Genomic DNA, 20,691 nt, shown 5'->3' on the forward strand with positions numbered 1-20,691 from the left:
AATGGTTTCTCTACATCTTTGAGCTTCTTTGACTATGGTCGAGACACCCGAAACCAATGAGCAGGAGCAGTCACCACCAACGGATGACTTCCCTGAAGGCGGTTATGGCTGGATATGTGTGATCTGTATCTTCTTCATTAATGCCCACACTTGGGGTATTAACAGTGTAAGTCTCCCCTCTTGTGACTGGAGCTCTGCTTATTCGATCATAGGCATACGGTGTTATCCTGTCCTTCTACCTCTCCCATGACGAGTTCCCCGGTACACCGGCTCTAGTCTATGCTCTTGTCAGCGGACTCAGTATATCCTGTGCACTGTTGATAGCGCCTGTCGTCACTTCTTTTACACCGATACTATCTTTGCGGTTCTTTGTGGTACTGGGCGCAATCTTAGAGGCCGGGTCTATGATCGGTGCTTCCTTCACCACGCAAAGCTGGCAATTATTCCTTAGCCAAGGAATCTGTTTCAGCCAGGGGTTGGCGTGCCTCTTCATGAGTACTGTTGGCATTCCTAATCAATGGTTCAAGAAAAGACGTGGAATCGCCAACGGCATTGTAGCCGCAGGTTCCGGCACAGGCGGGCTTATCTACTCTCTCGCCACAAACCGAATGATCGAACAGTTCGGCTTTCGCTGGGCGTTCCGAATCCTGGGAATAATCTCGTTTACTGTCAACCTATCCTGCGGCATGCTTGTTCGTGAGCGAAGGCCTGCTGCGTCTGTCGTATCCTTGAAAAAACGCCACTTCCTAGGTCTCAACCCATCTCTTTTCCGCAAACCAACCTTCCTCCTCTTCTTGACATGGGGCTTCTTCAGTATAATCGGCTATATCGCCCTCCTATTTAGCCTCGCCAGCTACGCCCAGTCTATAGGTCTCTCCTCAAGCACCGGAAGCCTCGCAAGCGCCCTCCTAAACCTCGGCCAAGCCCTCGGACGTCCCCTCGTCGGCTTCCTCAGCGACCACTTCGGCCGGATAAGAGTACCCGCCATTGCAACAGCCCTCTGCGGCTTCTTCTGTCTTGTATTCTGGCCCCTCACCTCATCTCCAGTATCTCTCTTTGCATTCTCCATCCTCGCCGGAATGGAAGCAGGAACGATCTGGGCATCCGCGGCGGCTATGGCAGCGGAGCTTGTCGAACTACCAGAAGTTGGCGGCGCACTTTCTATCCTCTGGCTTGTCCTTGTTGCGCCGGGGACCGTGGCGGAGGTTCTTGCGCTGGAGCTGAGAGGCGTAGGAAGTGTGAAGATCGGCAAGAATGAAAGGTATTTCGCGGTGCAGATGTTTACTGGTGCGGTGTATTTGGCTGCGGCTGGAGCTTTGGCATTGCAGATGGTCCTTATGAGGAGAGAGAAAAAGAGGGGAGGGAAAATGGGGTGATGGTGCTGTGCTCTTGATAAGAATCCATCCTGTATATAGAGAGAAAAAAAGGCAGGTAGCTATTTAGATGCCTGGTTGTTGTTCATCAGACACACATCCGGTAATTTATCCGCTGCAGAGCTAAGCACATGGCTGTCCATCGTTTGCCCTATCACAAACAAACCCATAACTAGGAAGGCGCTCCAGACACCACAAACCACCTAGGAAGGAGCGCACGTCCATCGTCCCTTCCTGATATATACGAATGCCAAACAAGGAAGGCACGATTATGAGCCGTCCAAAGAGGAAGGAGCGACCCAGCCCATCGTGCCTTCCCAAGACAAACCTCACCCTTTATGAAATAGGAAGGTACGGCTCAGAGAAGGGAGGAGCGACTGAATCATCGTGTCTGCCTGTAGACCACCAACCCGCGAACAGGAAGGTGCGACCCAAGAGGTGGGAAGGGAAGGAGCGACTGAGCTGAGTCCGTTGCACCTGCCGTGAAAACCACAATACATACTAGGAAGGCACAAGCCAGAGATGGAAGGCGCGATTGAACTGGACGTAGTTGCACCTTCCCTTTCATGGTCGCTGTTGCCGTGGCTTCAAGATATCTACTATTGGCTGGTGATACAGAAGGATAAAAGGGTTCAATAAATCAACGAACCTAAAATGAATTGGGTATAACTTTACATACTCAAATTCGAAACAGACGAAACAGGAAAAGTCAGAAAAAAAAAGGGACAGACCATGAGATAGATAAGATAAGATGCAAGAGTAAGACACGTGGGCGATAGAAAATAAACTAAGGCAGGAAATAGAAATGATCTTACTCCGTCAAGGAGGATCTTCGGAAGGGCACTTTAGGGAGAGATTCCAGATCATGGAGTAGATATGAACAAATCTTAGGACTGATCGCCAGATATGCACGCAGGCGGGACACAAGATAAGGCGGCACACACGTGAGCACATACCGAGTCTCGTAGACGTACATGGACTTGAAGAAGGATATGGAGAGGAGTAAAGACATCAGCCACGTCGAGAGGATCGTCGCGTAGGGAGGGTCGTCGTTGTTGGAGGCTTCTCTGCGCGTTTACCTGCAGATTTTGCCTTTGGCGTCGGCGCCGGAGACTCAGGCTCTGCATCGTTTTCTCCATTTGGTACTTCGTTAGGCTCGTCGTCTTTCTCTGGAGGTGCTTCGTCGTTGCCATCCTCTAGCATGTCACTGTCAGGCTCGCTCAGCTCGCTTTCGTCCGAACCGTCTCTGGATTCCTCGGCCTGATCTTGGTCTTCACCTTCTTCTTGGGCCTGATTCCACTCGTCCATTTCTACGTCGTCCTCGTCACTGTCACGGTCAGCATAGCTGACTCTCCGTGAGCCGCCTCTGTTGCTGCGTCTCCTAGCCGAGTCGGAGACCGCTCTAGCCGTTTCGCCATCAGAGGACCAGTCGTCCTCGGTTTTCTTCTTGCGCTTGGGCGTCCGTGAAGCCACTGAGGCCGTAGATTTCCGTCTAGAGTCTTTGTCTCTCTTTGCCTTTTTCGTAGCGTTGGCTTCACCACCAGTCTCGTTGGTGCTGTCCGTCTTTCTCTTCTTCGCCGCTCCTTGGCCAGATGACCCGCTCTTAGCCCGCATAACAGATCGTACAATTTTATCGAGTCGGTCCTCGGCGTCTTCGGGCAGGAAGATCTTGTCAGCAACTTCTTGCGCCTCACGATGACTGCCCATTGGGGCAAAGATTGAGCTAGGAACACCCATCTTGCCGGGATAGGTTTGAAGAATGTTGACTCCACCCGCTCCACCACCGAATCTGCGCTGTTGAGAGTAGACATCCGCAAATCGTCTGATTGTAGCCTGTGCCAAATCTGAAAGCGTGTGCAGGCGGGTGGACATTTCGTCGGACTTTGTGATTCCGTCTCGTGTTTGTTTGACACGTTGCGCAATGTGGAAGATTAGCGAAAGGTTGTGCTCATTCGCCACTGCAGTTAGGTAGAAGAGAATGTAGCGTGCAAAGTCTGCCAAATCGTCCAGCCGTGTCGCCTCGTCCAATTCGGCTGGGGGGTAATCAGGGTGGTACGCAAGCAGAGACAAAAGGCGTGAGAATAAGGATTCCATTACCGTCTGTTGTCCTTCCTTTTTCCCGCTAGCTTGCTGTGCAAATGATGCTGCCCGGGATCGCAGCCACGTCAAGGTGCTGTCTTTCAGCCCGATTTGTGGTTCGAATGCAAGCAGATACGGTATAACATACCACCGGTGACCAAGCCGGGAATTTTGCCCAAGCTTCTTCTTAAGCTGGCTAATGAATCCACTTCTCACTTCTGGTATAGGGTCTTGGGCAACAAGAGCAATCGAATTGAAGTCTTTTGGAGTGAGCAGCTGCTCACACAAAGCGTGCGAGGAGCAGAGTTTTAGTAATGAGTTGGCTGCTAAAAGCCGGAGTCTCGATTTCTGAGCAGCAGGAGTATCTTTTTTCTTCGACAACTCGCCGGAGTTGACAATAAGTTTATTCAGAGTATCGTAAACCGGTTGAGCATGGGCGCGGAAATCATCGTCATTGTCCGAACCATCTTTGGCCCTCAGACGGTTGACGATAATCTTCAGTGCCCATTCCTTAGCTGCCGTCTCGTCATCGACGTGGTCTGACCATGAATACCCGACATCTGGCGTCGGTGAACGGTTCGTAAGAAGAATCTGATTGACAGAGATTTTTATGATGGCATCACTTTCTCGGTCCGCCTCTCGCGGCGCTAATAGATTGAGTTGTGATAGTGTAGCGAGCTTGGTAAGGAACCGGTCGGAACCGTATGTGCATTTAGTGACACACTTCTGAATGAGGTCTCTGGCGTACATCTCCTTCTTATCAGCCACAGCCATAAGAATAAGAACAGCATGCTTGGCAGCATGAGGTGATGGGCTGTGGAGGGCATAATCAACAAGAGATTGAAAGAACTTGCGCTCCTTCGGTAGCTTTGAGGGAAGCTTCTTCGCAAACCCAGAACAGGCCTTGAGAATCTCTTCAGTACCGGCAGCACTGACTGTGGTGGCTTTCGGTGCCTGCGACTCAAGATCTTTGCATATCTCCTGAACTTGTGCCTCCAGAACCTCGGGATTGCGAGATGAGATCTCTCGCAGCATCTCATGCGCAGGGTTCGCCAGTCCTTTCTCGTCTGAGCGCGACAAGCTCATGATCGCGGGAATATGGCTTCGATTGAAAACCAGCGAGCTGCTGCGATACAATAATGGCGTAAGCGTTTCATAGAGAATTGCACCATTACTAGACTGTATCCTCCGGCCGAGCTCCTTGATGGCTTTGTTAACTGTGCGATAGTCGCTCACAGCAGCCATTGCAAAACGGACAAGTTGATAACTACGTCGGTCGTGGATTTTCGCAAACTTCCAGAGGTCGGCTGATGTCCGGACTGGGTCGGGAAATGTCTTCGCTAGGGTATCAATGACTTTGGTCAGTTGTGATTTGATTTGATCTTTGTTCTTCTCCATTACGCCGCCCTGATAAGCGTTAGCAACCAACGTCGGCTTTTAGTCCACGTCCTAGACTTACATTGTAGTCTTCGCATGCCTGCAGATAGATTGTAACAACCTGTCTTAGGTTTATTTGCCGGGCTTGAATAGCAAAGAACACCTTCTTGGCCTTTTCATCCAGTCCTTTCAAGAGGGTGAGAATGCGACGAACGCGAATCTTGTCAACGTCCGCCTCGTTTTCTGGCTCTGAGGCTTGCGAGTCCTTTAGCTTCTGGGATTGGCTCGAGGTGCTCCGGGTAAGTTTGGGTTTTACGGGAGGATAGCCAAGGGGCAGGAGGATTTCGAAGAGCACACGGTCAATGCACACATGAATGTCTTGGTCATTGGTGTAGAATGCGTCAAAGATCTTCGATGGCCCATCTTTCAGGAGCGGCGCAACTTGTTCGTTGTCCTTTTCAATTTCTCCAGAAGCGACAGCCCATATCCGGGCCAAGATCTTCATTGCATGTTCTCGTACTTGAGGCTTCCTGTCCTTGACACGCTCCGCAAGGATGAAGAGCAGCGAGTCCGGTGTCGAGAACCCACCACTAACCCCTAGTTTGTTCACAATGTGTGATAGTCCAAAGGTGCCTACTGCATCAACAGCTGCTAGACGGACTTTCTCATCCGCATCCCGAAGCATAGACGCGAGATGTTGAATGAGCGTTTGCTCCTCACTATCACTCAAGCCCGTCCCCCCCGCGGAAGTCCGGATGATACGACCTACAGCAGTTGCCCATGCGGCTCGCACAGAGGCAGATTTATCCAGTCGCCGGCTCAGGAAGCTGTCATAAGTCGCGCCATGTGCTTGTGAAAAGGGCTTCGGAGCAAAGGGCATGAGAAGCACATTCGGCTGCGGAATTGACTGAGTATACTCGTCCAGTTCCACTTGCGGATATGCGGCAGGATCCATCGGCGGAGGCGGGGGAGGTCCGGCAACTCCTGTCCCGGATGTCAAATCCCCAATAGTCTGGGTTGCCAACAACCGTAGGGCTACCGAGTCGAGAGAGAGCTCCGCTTCCAACTGAGGAATCACATTCTGCAAAACGTCGGGACACGCGCGCCAGAGTTCTCGAATCAAACGATGTGCTTTGCTCAACTCTTTGATATCCTCCCCTTCCTCGTCGGAGTCGTCGAGATTAGGCTTTCTATTAGAGTGCTTCGAAGTGCCGCTTTCGTTTGCGTTCGGAGAGGCGTCAATAATGACGTTGCTGAAGTAAAGGCTGATATGGCTGGTCATTCTCTCGGGGCACGCCTGACAAATCGCTTTTGCCATGTTGTAGGCGGGTGGGTAATCTTTGAGTAGTAACGTCTCTTGTTTTTCGTCCACTGGAGCGTCGGCCTTCTTGCCCTTTTTGCCTGGGCCTTCCAGTATACGGGGATCGATGCGCAAGAATTGCGCTACTATCACATCCACTACATCGGGTGCGAGAACAGGTGACTCATCGATAACTGTCACCAGGAGGCGTGTCATGTCATACTCAACGTTCTTAGCGACTGGCTCGCCGGTCGAGGCTTTCGCAGAGCCCGCGACAATATCAAAGCAGCTTGTGAACAGCGGTACAATCAATGTGTCCGGGTGATCGAGGTCAGTCATAAGAACAATACTCTTGACCTCCGCCAGCGAATTCAAGACGTAAATATGTTGGGCGTTATAAGGATTTGAGGGGTCCCCTAATGAGGGGATGATCGAAGACACTATACAGGTAAAGATATCCTTGCATAGCGATTATGAGTTAGTCGAGGCTCCCAAAGCGTCTAAGCAGATACAGAGTGTCGCACCTTGAGTTGATTTGCCGTGAAAGGCGCGTCAGGCGCACATAGGCGCAACACATCTACAATGCAACACGTCGCCCATGCCCGTACACCCTTGTCCTTGTGTCCTAGAAGTTGAGCCGTAGCCAACTCCTGCGAGACCTTCGTCAGAGACTCCTTCTCAACCTCCTCCTGTTCGAACTTGCGCAGCTCCTGCGCCAGCGTCTGCAGACGCTGCAGAAGATCTGCGATGGGGATGGCAGCACGACCGACGCGCCATGACAACGGTTCACTGAACTTCAGGCGGCGAAGACCACCGGAAGGTTCTTCGGGTTCCACGACCTCTGTGGCGGCAGAGGGGCCTTGACGAGTGCGCGTAGGCATCGTGGACGAAGCGCGGGGAAGCCGAGGGAGGAAGGGGCTACTCTCTTTCAAGGAACCATGCGATATTCGGAGGAAACGATGCGGTATAATTGACGGAGGAGGCGGCCCGATCGACGACAGATTGATCTAGCTGGATTTCGAGGAGGGATCAATTTCGCACGGGACGAAAGAGGATGAGGAGGAGCTGTTGCAGCGCCTCGTCTGAGATCAAATCAACTTCGCCCAAAAGGGAAATCCAGCTTTGACCGCCTCCACTTTTGGGACGCGTCGCGCGTTTCATCCTCTCCACCTCGTTTCTTCACTTCTCTACTCCGTACAGTGACCGACCAATAAATCTCACATACTTCATTGTAAACAGACTTTTATTTATTATATACATATATATCCTGGCTGGCTATATGAACGCTCACTTGGGGTAACCGCTGCCAATACAATGCATAACACAAAACCGACCATCTCGGAAATCAACGCCATGAATGCCAACCAATGCTAATTAGGTATAGGCCTGGAACTAGAACTTGGGCGAGAACTTGCTCATCGCCCGGATCTTCTTGCCGTAGATGAAGAAGACAATGGGGATTGGAATCATCGCAACAGTGATAAATCCAAGGAGACTAGACGCCCAGTTGACACCCAGTTTGTGGTACATCTGCACCGAGAAAAGAGGGAAAGCCCCACCAAGCGAACTTCGGATCAGAGTGTTGGCCGCGATGGCAGAGTTGGCGAACATCAGATACACGTCAATGATGTAGTTGAGACCCTGCATGAAAATGACCAAAATACCCATGCCGATAGGTACACCAGCAACAACCTGGGCCATCCAATGAATGTCCTTATCAGATGTCCATCCGAACCAAAAGAGGCCAGCCGGAAGGAGAATGGAGGCAATCATCATGGGAATCAGACGCTCCTCCGGCACAACACGACCGTGCTTGGCCAGCTTGCGAGCAAAGCGAGTCTTGGTTTGCCAGATAATCAAAGCCACACCGCACAAGACACCGATCATGATTCCGATAAAGGGAAGGCCAGCAACGCCTTCGTTGGTCCATCCTCGGCCTTCCTGGAAAGAGACGGGGTATGCTTCGAAGAAAAGGTAGAGGATTCCGTACACCAAAGCCAGGTATATCGTGATCAGGATCAAGATAGGCTCAAGGAACAGCATCTGCACGGGACGGAAGAGGTATTTGCGGAGAATGTCTGAGAAGGTTGGCTTGTGGTTATCGAGGAAGGCATGGATATCTTGATTTCCGGTCTCGCGTCGAAGACGAGCAGCACGCCTTTGCAAGAGCACGGGGTGATAGGTTTCCGGAACTATGAACCAAGCAATGCCACCGAACGATCCAGCAGCGATTAGAGTGATCCAGGCAGTCCAGCGCCATCCAAGGTACGAGTCTGTCAGAAATCCACCGACAATTGGGCCTGAGAAACTTCTGTCAGTCTAATCCTAAAGAAAACAACAGCCATTAGAACATACCAAGCACAGGTCCAACAAAAGTGGCCGCGGAGAACATTGCGATAGCGACAGCGCGATCAACAGGGTCCCAGAAATCTGCCATCGCACCTCCTACGACAGCAAGTGGAGAGCATCCGAGAAATCCCATCAGGAACCGGCACACCATGATAGTCTCAACGTTCTTGGCCACAGCGACGGGGATCTGGAAAATAGCGAACAAAGCATAGCCCGTGAAGAGCGGGTATTTACGCCCGTACAGCTCAGACAAAGGGGACCACACTAGAGGCCCAAGAGCGAATCCGAAGACCACAAGACTGGTTGCGAGGGTCATGACCTCTGTCGACACGTTGAACTGCACTGCCGTGACCCTTGTTGCTGTCGAAAACACACTGCTCGCAAAAGTGAGCCACATCGTCATCGAGGAGAGCGTCATAGTAACGAGCCACTTCTTCCAATGGGGCATGTTCTGCGGGTTTTCAGGGTCATCGGGTCCATCCCACTCCACGAGATTGGGGTCTTTCTCCTTCTCCTCCGGCTTTTCTTGTGGTGGTTGAGCGTCGCTGCCACTTTCGAGGTCCCGGGTTCCCTCCTTCTCTGGGTCTGTGTTCTGGACAGGCCGTGAGGCCTTTTCTTGCTCACCGAGGCTGGAGAGGGATTCCGAGCGTAGAGTGGTGCCTGACGAGGGCAGCTCGAAGCCGTTCCCATGACTTGGTCGGCGACTGTTTGGCTCGCTCATCGTTATTTTGCGGGCGATCTCGAAGACAAAGGTGAAGTATAATTGTAGATTGATTTGATTATGTATATCAGGTATGTCCAACAACCTTTCAAGTCTCAACAAGAAGGCTGAGGTGAAAAGATAATGGATTTGTAGAAAATGGAAAAGGAACCCATAACGCCATTATTATACTATGTCGACAAGCCATCAAGAAGTGGATTATCAGAATCTGGATTTCTAATTCCACCATCTCGCAAGAGGGGCGAACCCCATCGCGTGGCCGACGAAACGGCATTAAAGCCTGTATCCACCAGATCGACTGCTTTATCTCCGTGCCGAAGATTACGCGAGCAGCTACACTGCTACAGTGGTCAAGACGTTAGAGACGATCGGGCAATCCAGCATTTCTCCGACCGTCGTAACGGCGGCTGTTACTTCCATGTTGCGACGCGCAAAGTTGTGACTCCAACACGCGATCATCCTTAGCCATGATGGCGCTTTGCCGCTTATCCGAGCTCACCACCCTAAACTGCAGATTGCATAAGCCATACTTCGAGTTGTCCTCAGGCTAGCTCGCAGAATTCAAGAGAATGATGTCTTCTCTACAAGTTATTGGCCCGGGAGGAAATTTTCAGCATCAGGAGCCCACTTCCGTATCTTAGCTGCGACCATTCCACGGCTTCTAGCCTCTTACGTGGGTCCAGCTCGGGAGATCAAAAAGCTTCATATACCGAGACCGACACAATCATTGTGAGGTCATCGCTTGCTGAATTTGAATACATGGTTTTCTTTTTTGATATGTGGCAGTGACTTGTCCTTGCTAGCTCATCTAGAAAAGATCGATCGAGGTACCATAATGTTTTCGTCGATGGCCTTGATATCTGAGAGGCGGAAGTCGGTCGTCGGGGAACCGAGCCCGACATGACTGACAGTTCGAATATATGACATGGAGGTTCGGATATCCGCTCAAAACGGAAGGACCTCCAGCCTTAAGGTCCGTTCACTTTTTTTCAGGGGCTCGTTGCCTGGGCCCTGGCCCAGCTCTCCATTAGTTGCACATAACTCGTAAAGCAGCACATTTTGCGGCTTCTATGACTCAAACAACCGCGCACGTTGTTCCAACGACGGCCGGTCTTGGCTCTCCTGTCGGTATAGCTCGGATTTAACCTGTACTCCGTAGGCTATCAGATCTGAACGATATATCGGCCTCGGAGAGCCAAACGCACGACTGCTCCGGACAATTCTTTATTTTCTCCGTGGAAGCTCCGGCCACCTGGACAAGTTCCAGTCTCATGGTGTTCATTTCCCTTAAAGTGGTGACATCTACTGCATCGTGCGGGTTCGAGACGTGTTGTTGCTCGGATATAGGCAGCTTGCAAATCCGGATCCTTAGTTATATTTCATAAGCATTCTGGAGATGATCTGCTCTCGATGCAAAACTAAAGCAATTTTACTCGCCAGCTTCCTCGTCTGCATCAAGTTCAGTCTACTTAGTAACTTAGAACCATCATGACATGAAACTACGTCAAGGAGGGACTCACGTTGACAACCAGGGACCAGCCCCATGATCTATCGACCCGTTCCTTTCGACTTCAGCGGTCAACCAATTGGAGGCCGAGTGCTGTACTCCGTAATCGTTCAGACTCTCATGAAGCTCCATCCCTCACTTTCAAGACACTGCTGCGAACCAACTCAAACGGCTGTGGAAGCCCCTCGATTTCTCGAATCCAAACTTTGCATATAGGTATACCAGCAACTTAATCGATTAAAATAATTCTTACCCAGATTACACTCCCACTCGATACTGTCTCGCTCGAATAGGATAGATTGTCAAGGACTGGCATCAAGTCATAGGAGCTAGGGGTAGCTGCCTCCTCGACCGTTTGGCTAGCACGAGATTTGGAGTGAGACGAAATCTGTTCGTCTTCTCTATCAAGCTCGTGTGAGCTTCACATTTTTCTGTTCTTAATCCAACTTGCTGGGTCCGCACTAGAGCTACCGCCGCTATGTCACTCTGAAGGTTCTTTGTCAACTCTTTTTTCTTGGGAGCACAAGCAGATGACGAGCTCGGCATATACAAACGCTTAGAGGGGGGCTCAAGATAGCATTGATGCGCTTGCTTCTAGCTCGCACTATATGCACTTGGAGTCCTGGTTTATACATGGAAGTTTGCGTCCGAATATTCTACAATGGAAGCCTGAGTGAAGATGTGCTGCCCGAGACGTCCTAGTCAATCCCATACTCCCACCCCGAAAACCTTTAAGGCAATTCCGGCGCCATGGAAGGCCCGCTGGACCACAGACAATAACTGGACGGCTTTGAGATTGTTGCAAGATATACTAGGTTCTCGGAAATTATGTCCGAGTAAGAAAGAACTCGTCACTCTCTGCATTCCCAACTTCGTGCCTACCTACTATCCATCATCTTCAATCCCTCTCCTCTGACCACCCTCTTCACTCCATCTTCGAACATGACCGGCACTATCCCAACCCCTGAAGCTACCAAGCAGCCACCTGCAACACCTATCACCTCCCTCCCCATCGCCCTCTCAGTCCCCAACGCCCCAGTCCACCCCTTCACAACCCTCGACGCCCTCAGCGCAGCTGCCCAAGCCATCCTGATCACCATCCTCGCTACAACCTATCCAGAAACCCGAAACCAATACATAATCGTCACAAACCTCCCCCAACCAGCCATAGCAGCCCTCTTCAACGACAAGGATGCTCTCAGCGGAATAAGTTTCCGGTTCTCGCTCCTGGACTTGAGGACTGATGCAGGTCCTCAGTTTGCTGGGTCAGCAGACGCAAGTGGTAGAACTGGCCTCCTAAAGATCATCCCAAACTACATCAACCACGCCATAACGCAGGACATAATTTTGGCTATCTGTGATGCACTCAGGGAGCAAGGTGTCGAGCCCACTGAGTTCCGGTGGGGAGGAAGTTCCCCGAAACACCCTTGACCAGTTCGGATACCACCGTTATCATGAGCGCTAGACAGCCAGACGAGTGTTTCTGGCCGGATACACGGAGACCATCTAGCTGGCCGACGTTAGTCATCGAGACGGGTCTGACGGAGTCCCTATCACGACTTCAAAGGGATGCGGTTTGGTGGCTTAGACGCTCTGAGGGGGAAACGCGGGTGGTGCTTGTTGTCACGGTTAATGCTAGGAATCGGGTGGTGCAGGTTGAGAAGTGGGGGTGGGAACGGACAGGCGATGGCGAGTTTCATTGTTTATTACCGAAGGTTGTGTTCGTTAGGCCTAGCGAGGTCATTGGAGAACCGCTGTGTATAGGGTTCCGGGAACTCATGGATCGAGAGCCCGTTAGTGGTGAGGCAGACTTGGTTATTCGGGATGAGCTTCGGATCGTTGCTAGGCATATTTGAGTTTTGAGTTATGAGGGGCAAGGGAAATGAAATCATACTTTAGGTGACTACGAAGTTGTACTGGATTTTTGAGGAGAGAAGTGGTCTTTCACAAAGAATCTGGCGCCGGTAGATGTCCCTTATGCAGGCCAAAATACTATATAGAATACAAGCCCCCCATGCGCCTAAGTATATGCTTGTCCTACAAACTAAAACAAAATCCGCTGCAGAGCGCCCAATATATGCTACATAGAATCATCATGAACTGTCATTAGCCGAGCCGCTGGCAATTTCCTTGCGCTGGTTGAGGACATCAATCGCCTTCTGCACTTCGCTTTTAGCAATTCCTTCTAAGTGTGCTCTTGTCGTTGGCTCTAATGACTCTAACCCAAGCGCTTGCTCATATAATTTTCGAGAAATGCTTCTGTTGATGTCGGTGTATTCTTCCTTGGAAATGGCTTTAGAACGGTAATGCGGTTTAAGGGCCGTTCCGACGAGTTTCTGAATGTCGGATTTGACCGCAAGAGAGAGAGAAGGTCGCGTTGGTGAGCTTTCAATTGATCGTAGTGGTCTGATATTGTACGCGGCTCGAGGTAGCCGGCGTAGTCGAGGCGTGAGAGACGGCGACTCTTCCAGCTTGTCTTTCTGCGAGCTAGCCGGTGACACTTCGGGAGAGAAGTATGGAGATGACGGCTCGTTGGGCGGCGTAAGCTGCATCGGGGATATGGGCCTGCTCGCAAAATGCGGAGGTGGAGTGGCAGAAGAGAATCGAGGAGAGGACTGATTAGACGGCGCAGGAGAGATAGAAGGGGATGAGAGACCGGGGGTGTTATGATCGACGGAGACTTGAGCCGAAGGACCATGAGAAGTCACACTTGGTGGGGTTGAAGCATCCTCCACTTCCTTGAGAAGCGACTGGAGAAAACTCGGCTCACTCGAGTTCTCGGTGTTGAGCCGAGTGGACGCCTGGGCAGTAGCAGCCCTCGAAGACTCGCCACTTTGAACTGCCAAAGCCGCTAGATCTTGGGCTCGGCGGGTGCGAGGTCGTTTGAGCTTCCGCTTCGGCTCACTGGGCTCAGGAGATGGGGATAAGGTAGGCTCTTTGCGTTTTCTTGCGGCGCTCGGGTTGTTCTCAATCTCACGGGCGCGCTCGAAGGCATTCCACGCTCGCATCTCCTCCAAAGACTCTGGCTCAGGTGTTGGCTCCCGTGGTGCTCGGGGACGCGATGGCCGAGGCGCCTCGATATCAAGCAAAGCGGCAGTATCTCGAAACCGGTTGTTTCCTCCTTGCCTTTCGGCGACCTCGAAGCGACGTTGCCAGACACGGAACTCTCTCTGGTTGGCTTCTTCCCGCCGCTGCTGCTGTAGAACGCGCTCAACCGCTCGATCATCGTCAAAAGGAAAGTCCAAGTCTATGTTGAGGTGATCCCACACTGACTGCCACACACGAGCCCACCGCAGAGAGTCGATCTGGTTTCTGCTCTGCACACTTCGTTGCTGTGCTCTGGTACGGTGGCGCCGTCGGTTTTGAACCAGTGACGGTCTGTCAGCCGCATCAGAAGATAATCCGATGGGACGTTGGTTCTCACATCGGGCACAATACCAGGGTCCAGATGGTACCTCATCAAGCCCAGCGCAGTAAGTATGTGTCGGGATGTCACAGCCATCACACAGAAGAAGGAACTCTTCATTGTCGGATTCATTACAGACAAGGCACGGCTGCGCATCGGCGTGATCCTCATCAATGTATTCGATCACCATAGATGGATCGACGTCAGCGACCTGAACGCGGTCCTCGACAGCGTATGACGAGAGGACAGGACCTGAGACAAATACTAGGTTAGCATTCGTCCAAAGCATTACAGCCCGAAGACAAACAATAGCAAAAGGTGGCTTTGAGGAGTAGTTGTCTTACCTCCAACCCTATCACTCAGCTCCACTATATTGAAACTACGGCGGCATATCGGACAGCTATTGGCTCGTTCCACCCAAGGTTTCAGGCAGTTGTTGTGTAGAATATGACCGCATGGGAGTAACTGGGCGATAAGACTCAGGTCCTCGGTGTCGTCGAAGCCTTCTGGTTTAATAGAAGTATCGGGTGCCTTGCCATGATGCTCATGGTCAAGTCTTGGCGCCGGTTCGGCGGAGACGGCACGAGGGTCGCTGGCGCTTTCGCCAAGGTCTCCTAAGCACACAATACAAGTGTCGGACATTAACGGATGGCGATATGATAGAGCTGTGTGTTAGGGAACTGTGAGAAGGCATGAAGAACAGCTATCAAAAAAGAATGGGAGAAGAAGGAGAATGGAAGAGAGAAGGAGAGGAAGAGGAAGAGGGAGTAGTAGGACAAGTGGATGTGGGGAGAAAGCAGGGCGGTCTTTTGAAGGTCAGTAATCCGGTCTAACGCAATTTAGTCTGGCTGCCAACGTGACCCCAGAGCGCAAGGCGAATCACCGCCCTCCGAATCCCAACTTGTCGGCGCCTGTGCATTTGCGAGTTAATGGACCGTGTTCCTGCAGGGCGCTCAAGACAGATTAAGCCCCTCTTAGATGGGTTAGGTCGGCTTAGAATAGGTGATTGCCGTTGAGTGGCGGTGCTGACGAGCCGGCCTGTACGTGAATGCGCCCTGTACCTGGAAATAAGTGAAGAAACTCAACAATGATTGCAATAATCACTCATTGGAGGTACGCGAATGCCGATTCATCCATAATTATTGGCTACTGAGGTGGTCATCGAAGGGTGAATACCTGTTTTGACCCCCGTGGTCCTCACATGCGCAAGGTATCATCCGTCAAGACTCAGCAGATGCCGTCACGGGCCCAGGCAATACCACGGTGCCAATAAATCCATACGAAGCAAATGATTCACTGGAGAATCGGGTTCAGAAAACCGCGGAAAGAGTTGAACTAAAAGTGTGAAGATCTCAAATCATCGGTGGTATTCATGTCTATTGGTAATTTGGGTTCGACGGAAAACGACGCTATCGAAGCAGGTCTGACGGTGCGGTCATGATAATTCCTGATCTTGTATTTGTCTCATTTTTTTGATTAACGTAAACAAAGAAATCCCATCACGATCATTTAGACCTCCGCAATTTCCCTGAGACGACGGATGGTGGAACGGGTGGCAGCAGCGGCAGGGGTACTGTATAGGAACTCTGGTTAGTAAGACCGTTCTGTTTCCATTCCATTCCCCTATGCGAGATAATGGCTGTGTGGAGTGACCCGGTCGACTTACGAGACGGTGTAGGCACCACCGGCAATTGTCTTCTTGCAGCCCTTGCACTCCCAGATACCGACAGACTGGCGCTTGACGGTGTTCTTTCCGCAGAAGGTGCAGATGTAGCGAGCGTGCTGCGACACTTCCATCTTCTTCACCTGCTTACGCAGGGAAGCACCATATCTATTGGCGAGCCATCAGTCAATAAATGTTCAATCGTTCCTGGTTTCGGTCGTCGAGATTCCGGGATTCGCCATTTCGTGGTCACAAAGTCGTGTTTGAATTTGATCCGATCGTGTGGGAAGAATTTAGGAGAGGGTCGCAAGAGCATACCTGGTACCGTATTTACCGGTGATACCGACCTCTGGAAAACATAGTTAGCTTCTATTTCCATTTTAATCGACGAGAGGTTCATGATCAGGCTATACTCACTCTTGGTGCGCTTCGTCATCTTGTCAGTGTGCGGCTGTTGAGGTGAAGAAGGATAACAGTGCGGAAGATCAAATTCGGGATGGAGGCCTTTCAAGTCGGCCACTTGTGGGCTGGGCTCGCTTAGGGCTCAGCCTTGGCACCACGTGATGAGTCTTGAGATCACCAACGTCCCTCTATAGTTTTGAACAGCTCTAGTCTTGATAACTTCGACTGCTCTGATGGCAGATCGCTATCAAGAGCGCATTCGAGCAAACATTAGTTCTATCTTCATTTTCTTTACATCTTTCTATCCAAGTGCTGCCATCGCCGGCCTCGAAAGTCCAATGAGGCCCGCCTCAAAAAGGTAGGCGGCAGTGACCGGCAGTATAAAAAAGCGTTCTGCAATGTGGAGTATACGTACCGTCCAAAGTCTCAAGAGTCAACCTGCCTTGCCTATCGATAGGTGAAAATTGCCCTTTTAATCATGGAGAGATTGACAGATACTTCCCATCTGAGATACTATGCTAGGAATTCTGATCGATAATTATAGCTTTTGCATATAACGACGAACAAAAGCGGAGGAGGATGTCACCTCCAAGATCTATCCGGGTCACGTGGCTAATTTCAGGCTGCCTGCATGGGCAACCTATGCCTATGCTGACATGGCTCTCCAATAATGATTCAACCCCATGATAGCCGTAGAGTACAATTCTAAAATTCGACTCTGTTTTAACTTCTTTCCACAGTCATAAAGTCCGAAATACTTGGCGTCCTAGAAAGAAAGCAATATGCCTCGGAACTGGGAAGATCGAGGGCGCTCACAAGCGGATCCTCCAGTTCGGTGACGTCTTCAAGCCGCGGTTGGCCAACGTTCTCCTCAACTCGACCTCCTAGGTAGAGTGCTCTACGAGCACACCGATATATATCACAATTTACTCGAATGATGCCAAGGCGATGAGCACTGTTTGACGTACTACAAGTGTGCGCTGATCATACTTCATCATCCAAGCAGCAAAGAGTACAAATATTCGACATTTTCTGGTTGGCTCTGTTTGACAAACTCCTTCGGACTAGGTACCGTCACCACTTTCAAAATGCAGTCCAGCAGGGAGTTTGATATCGTGGTCCTCGGCCCTACCGGGTACACCGGAAAGCTTTGTGCTGAGCACATCGTCAAAAGCCTTCCGACGAATTTGAAATGGGCACTGGCTGGCCGTTCGCCTCAAAAGATCGAGGGAATCGCCGAGGGCCTGAGGAAGCTCAACCCTGATCGCGCCGAACCTGGTATGTCTAGGTGATAGAATATGCTCTCATCTTCATCGCTGATACGCTCTCAGAAATCCTCAGTGTTCAAATGAACAAAGAGGAATTACGCTTTTTGGCCGAGAGAACTAAGGTCATTATCAACTGCGTTGGGCCGTATCATCTATACTCGACACCCGTAGTGGAAGCTTGTGCCAATGCTGGCACCCACTACCTCGATGCGTAAGTCTTCCAACGTCTGTTGTTTTGCATCGTTAACCGCTCAACAGGACTGGGGAAACCCCTTGGGTCAAGCAGACGGTTGACAGATATCACGAAACTGCCAAGTCAAACGACGCTATTGTATGTCATTCTGAGTTTCCGCAGTCAGTAACCTGCTCATACTTCATAGATAATCCACTGTGTCGGCATCGAAAGTGCCCCGGCAGATATCCTAGTTTGGGCTGTCGTGAAAACAGTCCGCGAGAAACTCTCTAGCCAGACCAAGCAAGTCACCGGCGCGCTCTATGAGATGAAGTATGCCACCAGAAACTCCTCTTATACCATCTGGGAAACTAACTCCTACAGATCCTCTGGTGCTAGTGGCGGCACTCTCTCTACCATTCTAAACTGCATCGAGAACTTCTCCAGTAGCCATCTCATCGAATCCACCAAACCATTCTCTCTCGCAGCCTCGCAGCCACCAAAAGACATTCCATCAGAGTCTATCATAACAAAGATGCTCGGTGTTCGCTCCGTCCCCGACCTCGGCACCCTCACCAAATCCCCAACAGACTTTTGCGACCAGACCATCGTTCACCGCAGCAGTACGCTCATGTCCGAATTCTACGGGCCAAGGTTCCATTTCCGCCAATTCTTTCATGTCCGCAACACCTTTGTCGGGATTCTATGGAACTACGCTTTCCTCCTCGGAACATCCCTTCTTCTCCTTCCACCATTCCGCTGGCTCGTCAAGAAGATTATCTATGCACCAGGAAGTGGGCCGACGGAAGAAAGCGGTCGCAACGACCACGTCGAGTACCGTGCCGTTGCCACCCCAGAGCAAGATACGTCGAAGCGTGTCTTTGGAAAGCTAACGTTCAAAGGTTCGATGTATGTTGTCACGGGTATTCTGATGGCCGAGGCGGCTATGGTGCTTTTGGAAAACGAGGAGAAGGTGAAGAAGGTTTCGCGAAGCGGTATCGTTACACCTGCGGTTCTCGGACAGGAGTATATTGATCGCCTGGAGAAGGTTGGGTGCCGTGTTGAGACGCAGGTGCTCGATAATTAAGCTTAATTGTTACTTCCCCTTATAATTAATCTGGCTACACAATGCGATATCCATGCTCGTCTCATATGGAAAGTATATCTTGGAGTCAGTATCAACTAATTCGATACTAGATACTTCTGTCCAACCCACATTGCTTACAAAAAACGTACATACATATTCCAACATCCTCCTATATCAATCACAGATTCTCGATGTCTTACAACTTATTTCCCCTAACACCTCCTCCAAGCTTACTTTCCTCAACAACCCTATCCACCCACCGTTCCAAGAACCCATTGACCTCTTCAGGCTTCTCCCAAAGCGCCCAGTGCGACGCATCAACCTTCTCGATTGTCAGATCGGGCAGATACTTCCGCATATTCTTGCCTAGGTGCGGAGGCAGCGCAGCATCCTTCAAAGCTTGGATGAAAAGCACGGGGACTTTAATCGACCCGGTAGGAAGAGTGAGCTCGTCGTCGTAGTTAATTCTGCGAGTGCGATACCAGTTGACTATCTTTCTGTTAGTGTGCCTAGTCTCGAGTAAGATGTTGAGGAGAAAGAGTAACATACGAGGTCCGCGCAGTCCGTGCCTATTGAACTCCCAGGCATAATACTCCAGCTCCTATACTTCGTCAGCACCAAATCGCATTCCAATTGCAAGGAGTAGACAAACCTCCTCACTCAACAACCAACTCGGCCTCAGCCTCTTCATGACCTCCAGATCTACACCTTTATGCACATCGAAGGCAAACTCCTTCTCTCTCGTCCTGCCCCCGAACAACGCAATAAGGAACTGCTTGTGGTCATCTTTTGTCTGCACGGTCTTCTCAATCTCCCCACTGATAAAGTGCAGCTGGTACGCGAAGTGAGGCGTGACTTTCTCCACCATCTCTTCGATAGGCAAGTACGTTTTGTGCGGTGGGCTGTAGGGCACGCAGACTGTGAAGAGATACTGCACTAAGTTTGGGTGCCAAAGGGCGACGCGGTAAGCCAGGTATGCGCCCCTATGTAAGTATTAGCTTGTTTGGCAGCCTGAAGGCGAGAGAATGTCGGGGAATAGTACCAGTCATGGCCGCCGAGTATGATTTTGGTTGCGCCGAGCTGCGCGGCTAGTTCTTTGACGTCGTCTGCACAATTCTTGTGCGAGTATGCAGCGAGATCTTTTGGGGCATCCTGGGTTGATTCAGCGTTTGCGTTGTTAAGCCATTAGGAAGATGAATTTACCGTTCTTCCATAGCCGAGTGTATCGGGGGCGATGACACGGAAGCCCTTCTTGGTGAACAGGGGGATCTGGTATCGCCAGCCAATTGAGAGGTCTGGGAAACCGTGAAGCTGTGGGGGTTAATTTCTGATCACTCGGGTTCTGGTTCTTATATGATGTAGGAGTCGTACAAGAACTACAGTGCCTTTGTATTTCCCTGATTGCGGCTCGCTGTACAGGTAGCCTAGAAATATATAGTCAGTCAAGTGGTCACTTAGGCAGTACCGCTTGAGAATAAGACAACAAAGAGCACACCATCCAAAGACATCCTGATACCGGAGATAGAGTGATAAAGCCCTCATACCGTATGTTTTCCCATTTACGAATGCTGAGCGATGCTCAACCCGTGGGTCTCCGGTGACTTTGATCTTGTCAACAGCCATAGCCACGAGAAAAGTGCAGATACGAGAGAAAATGCTTCCCCTTTGTGTTGATGAGCAGATTGGGCAATGACAAAAGACAATTCAATGGTTTGTCGACCGTGGTTGGCCTTAAAACAGCTCGATGGAAGCTGGACAGCCCCTCTTCCTGCAATCACGTGAATGTGACGTTTTCTATTTGAAACGAGGAATTTGAGAAGAAAATCCTCAGGACGATGGCTTTGAAGAAGTTGTATCACTGGTGAGCTTTAGAAGGGTTCTTCAGACGCCCAAATGGCTGAGAATTACATGGCTTAGAAGCTGTTGTGGTGATGGTTGGCGAGCTGTTCCTCCGAGATGCCTCGGGCCTCGCCAACTCCCCCTCAAT

At 50.8% G+C, this 20,691-nt stretch overlaps 8 protein-coding genes across 8 annotated transcripts; 3 read left to right on the plus strand and 5 right to left on the minus strand.

The window, feature by feature from the left end:
* Positions 1 to 34: 34 nt before the first annotated feature.
* On the plus strand, positions 35 to 1,376 carry BJY04DRAFT_226506 (major facilitator superfamily domain-containing protein; the record flags this gene model as incomplete). The annotated part of the gene is made up of 2 exons (XM_073718427.1): positions 35 to 166; positions 213 to 1,376. 2 exons carry the CDS (start codon positions 35 to 37, stop codon positions 1,374 to 1,376), a joined length of 1,296 nt encoding a protein of 431 aa, XP_073573267.1.
* Positions 1,377 to 2,384: 1,008 nt separating this feature from the next.
* On the minus strand, positions 2,385 to 7,010 carry BJY04DRAFT_216274 (sister chromatid cohesion factor PDS5; the record flags this gene model as incomplete). The annotated part of the gene is made up of 3 exons (XM_073715698.1): positions 2,385 to 4,859; positions 4,912 to 6,588; positions 6,654 to 7,010. The coding sequence occupies 3 exons, from the start codon at positions 7,008 to 7,010 to the stop codon at positions 2,385 to 2,387; spliced, it is 4,509 nt and encodes a 1,502-aa protein (XP_073573268.1).
* Positions 7,011 to 7,512: 502 nt separating this feature from the next.
* Positions 7,513 to 9,547, minus strand: BJY04DRAFT_25787 (MFS transporter). Its single transcript, XM_073720025.1, has 2 exons — positions 8,485 to 9,547; positions 7,513 to 8,429 (listed from the first exon to the last, which is right to left on the minus strand). Exons 1-2 carry the CDS (start codon positions 9,197 to 9,199, stop codon positions 7,522 to 7,524), a joined length of 1,623 nt encoding a protein of 540 aa, XP_073573269.1. The 5' UTR covers positions 9,200 to 9,547; the 3' UTR covers positions 7,513 to 7,521.
* Positions 9,548 to 11,648: 2,101 nt separating this feature from the next.
* BJY04DRAFT_216276 (uncharacterized protein) lies at positions 11,649 to 12,562 on the plus strand (the record flags this gene model as incomplete). The annotated part of the gene is made up of 2 exons (XM_073715699.1): positions 11,649 to 12,106; positions 12,172 to 12,562. The coding sequence occupies 2 exons, from the start codon at positions 11,649 to 11,651 to the stop codon at positions 12,560 to 12,562; spliced, it is 849 nt and encodes a 282-aa protein (XP_073573270.1).
* Positions 12,563 to 12,627: 65 nt separating this feature from the next.
* BJY04DRAFT_25873 (putative PHD and RING finger domain protein) lies at positions 12,628 to 15,287 on the minus strand. Its single transcript, XM_073720028.1, has 2 exons — positions 14,457 to 15,287; positions 12,628 to 14,364 (listed from the first exon to the last, which is right to left on the minus strand). The coding sequence occupies exons 1-2, from the start codon at positions 14,752 to 14,754 to the stop codon at positions 12,800 to 12,802; spliced, it is 1,863 nt and encodes a 620-aa protein (XP_073573271.1). The 5' UTR covers positions 14,755 to 15,287; the 3' UTR covers positions 12,628 to 12,799.
* Positions 15,288 to 15,621: 334 nt separating this feature from the next.
* BJY04DRAFT_216278 (60S ribosomal protein eL43) lies at positions 15,622 to 16,211 on the minus strand (the record flags this gene model as incomplete). Its single annotated transcript, XM_073715700.1, has 4 exons — positions 15,622 to 15,685; positions 15,779 to 15,943; positions 16,094 to 16,124; positions 16,193 to 16,211. 4 exons carry the CDS (start codon positions 16,209 to 16,211, stop codon positions 15,622 to 15,624), a joined length of 279 nt encoding a protein of 92 aa, XP_073573272.1.
* A 1,054-nt stretch (positions 16,212 to 17,265) lies between these two features.
* On the plus strand, positions 17,266 to 18,704 carry BJY04DRAFT_216279 (uncharacterized protein; the record flags this gene model as incomplete). Its single annotated transcript, XM_073715701.1, has 5 exons — positions 17,266 to 17,455; positions 17,509 to 17,656; positions 17,704 to 17,776; positions 17,826 to 17,950; positions 18,002 to 18,704. The coding sequence occupies 5 exons, from the start codon at positions 17,266 to 17,268 to the stop codon at positions 18,702 to 18,704; spliced, it is 1,239 nt and encodes a 412-aa protein (XP_073573273.1).
* Positions 18,705 to 18,802: 98 nt separating this feature from the next.
* Positions 18,803 to 20,632, minus strand: BJY04DRAFT_25819 (alpha/beta fold hydrolase). The gene is made up of 7 exons (XM_073720026.1): positions 20,249 to 20,632; positions 20,076 to 20,128; positions 19,908 to 20,015; positions 19,747 to 19,856; positions 19,357 to 19,687; positions 19,254 to 19,305; positions 18,803 to 19,193 (listed from the first exon to the last, which is right to left on the minus strand). The coding sequence occupies exons 1-7, from the start codon at positions 20,325 to 20,327 to the stop codon at positions 18,901 to 18,903; spliced, it is 1,026 nt and encodes a 341-aa protein (XP_073573274.1). The 5' UTR covers positions 20,328 to 20,632; the 3' UTR covers positions 18,803 to 18,900.
* Between the last annotated feature and the right edge of the window lie 59 nt (positions 20,633 to 20,691).

This window comes from Aspergillus karnatakaensis (genome assembly GCF_047715665.1).
Source record: "Aspergillus karnatakaensis strain CBS 102800 unplaced genomic scaffold BJY04scaffold_14, whole genome shotgun sequence".
Classification (NCBI taxonomy): domain Eukaryota; kingdom Fungi; phylum Ascomycota; class Eurotiomycetes; order Eurotiales; family Aspergillaceae; genus Aspergillus; species Aspergillus karnatakaensis.

Bases quoted from the DNA above. Each gene is read 5' to 3' on its own strand.
- BJY04DRAFT_25787 (XM_073720025.1), bottom strand. From the start codon at position 9,199: ATGAGCGAGCCAAACAGTCGCCGACCAAGTCATGGGAACGGCTTCGAG. The intron at 8,430-8,484 runs GTATGTTCTAAT...GAAGTTTCTCAG, and splicing joins TTTTGTTGGACCTGTGCTTG to GCCCAATTGTCGGTGGATTT.
- BJY04DRAFT_25873 (XM_073720028.1), bottom strand. From the start codon at position 14,754: ATGTCCGACACTTGTATTGTGTGCTTAGGAGACCTTGGCGAAAGCGCC. The intron at 14,365-14,456 runs GTAAGACAACTA...TATTTGTCTCAG, and splicing joins GCTGAGTGATAGGGTTGGAG to GTCCTGTCCTCTCGTCATAC.
- BJY04DRAFT_25819 (XM_073720026.1), bottom strand. From the start codon at position 20,327: ATGGCTGTTGACAAGATCAAAGTCACCGGAGACCCACGGGTTGAGCAT. The intron at 20,129-20,248 runs GTATGAGGGCTT...ATATATTTCTAG, and splicing joins CGTAAATGGGAAAACATACG to GCTACCTGTACAGCGAGCCG. The intron at 19,688-19,746 runs GTACTATTCCCC...ATACTTACATAG, and splicing joins ATACTCGGCGGCCATGACTG to GGGCGCATACCTGGCTTACC.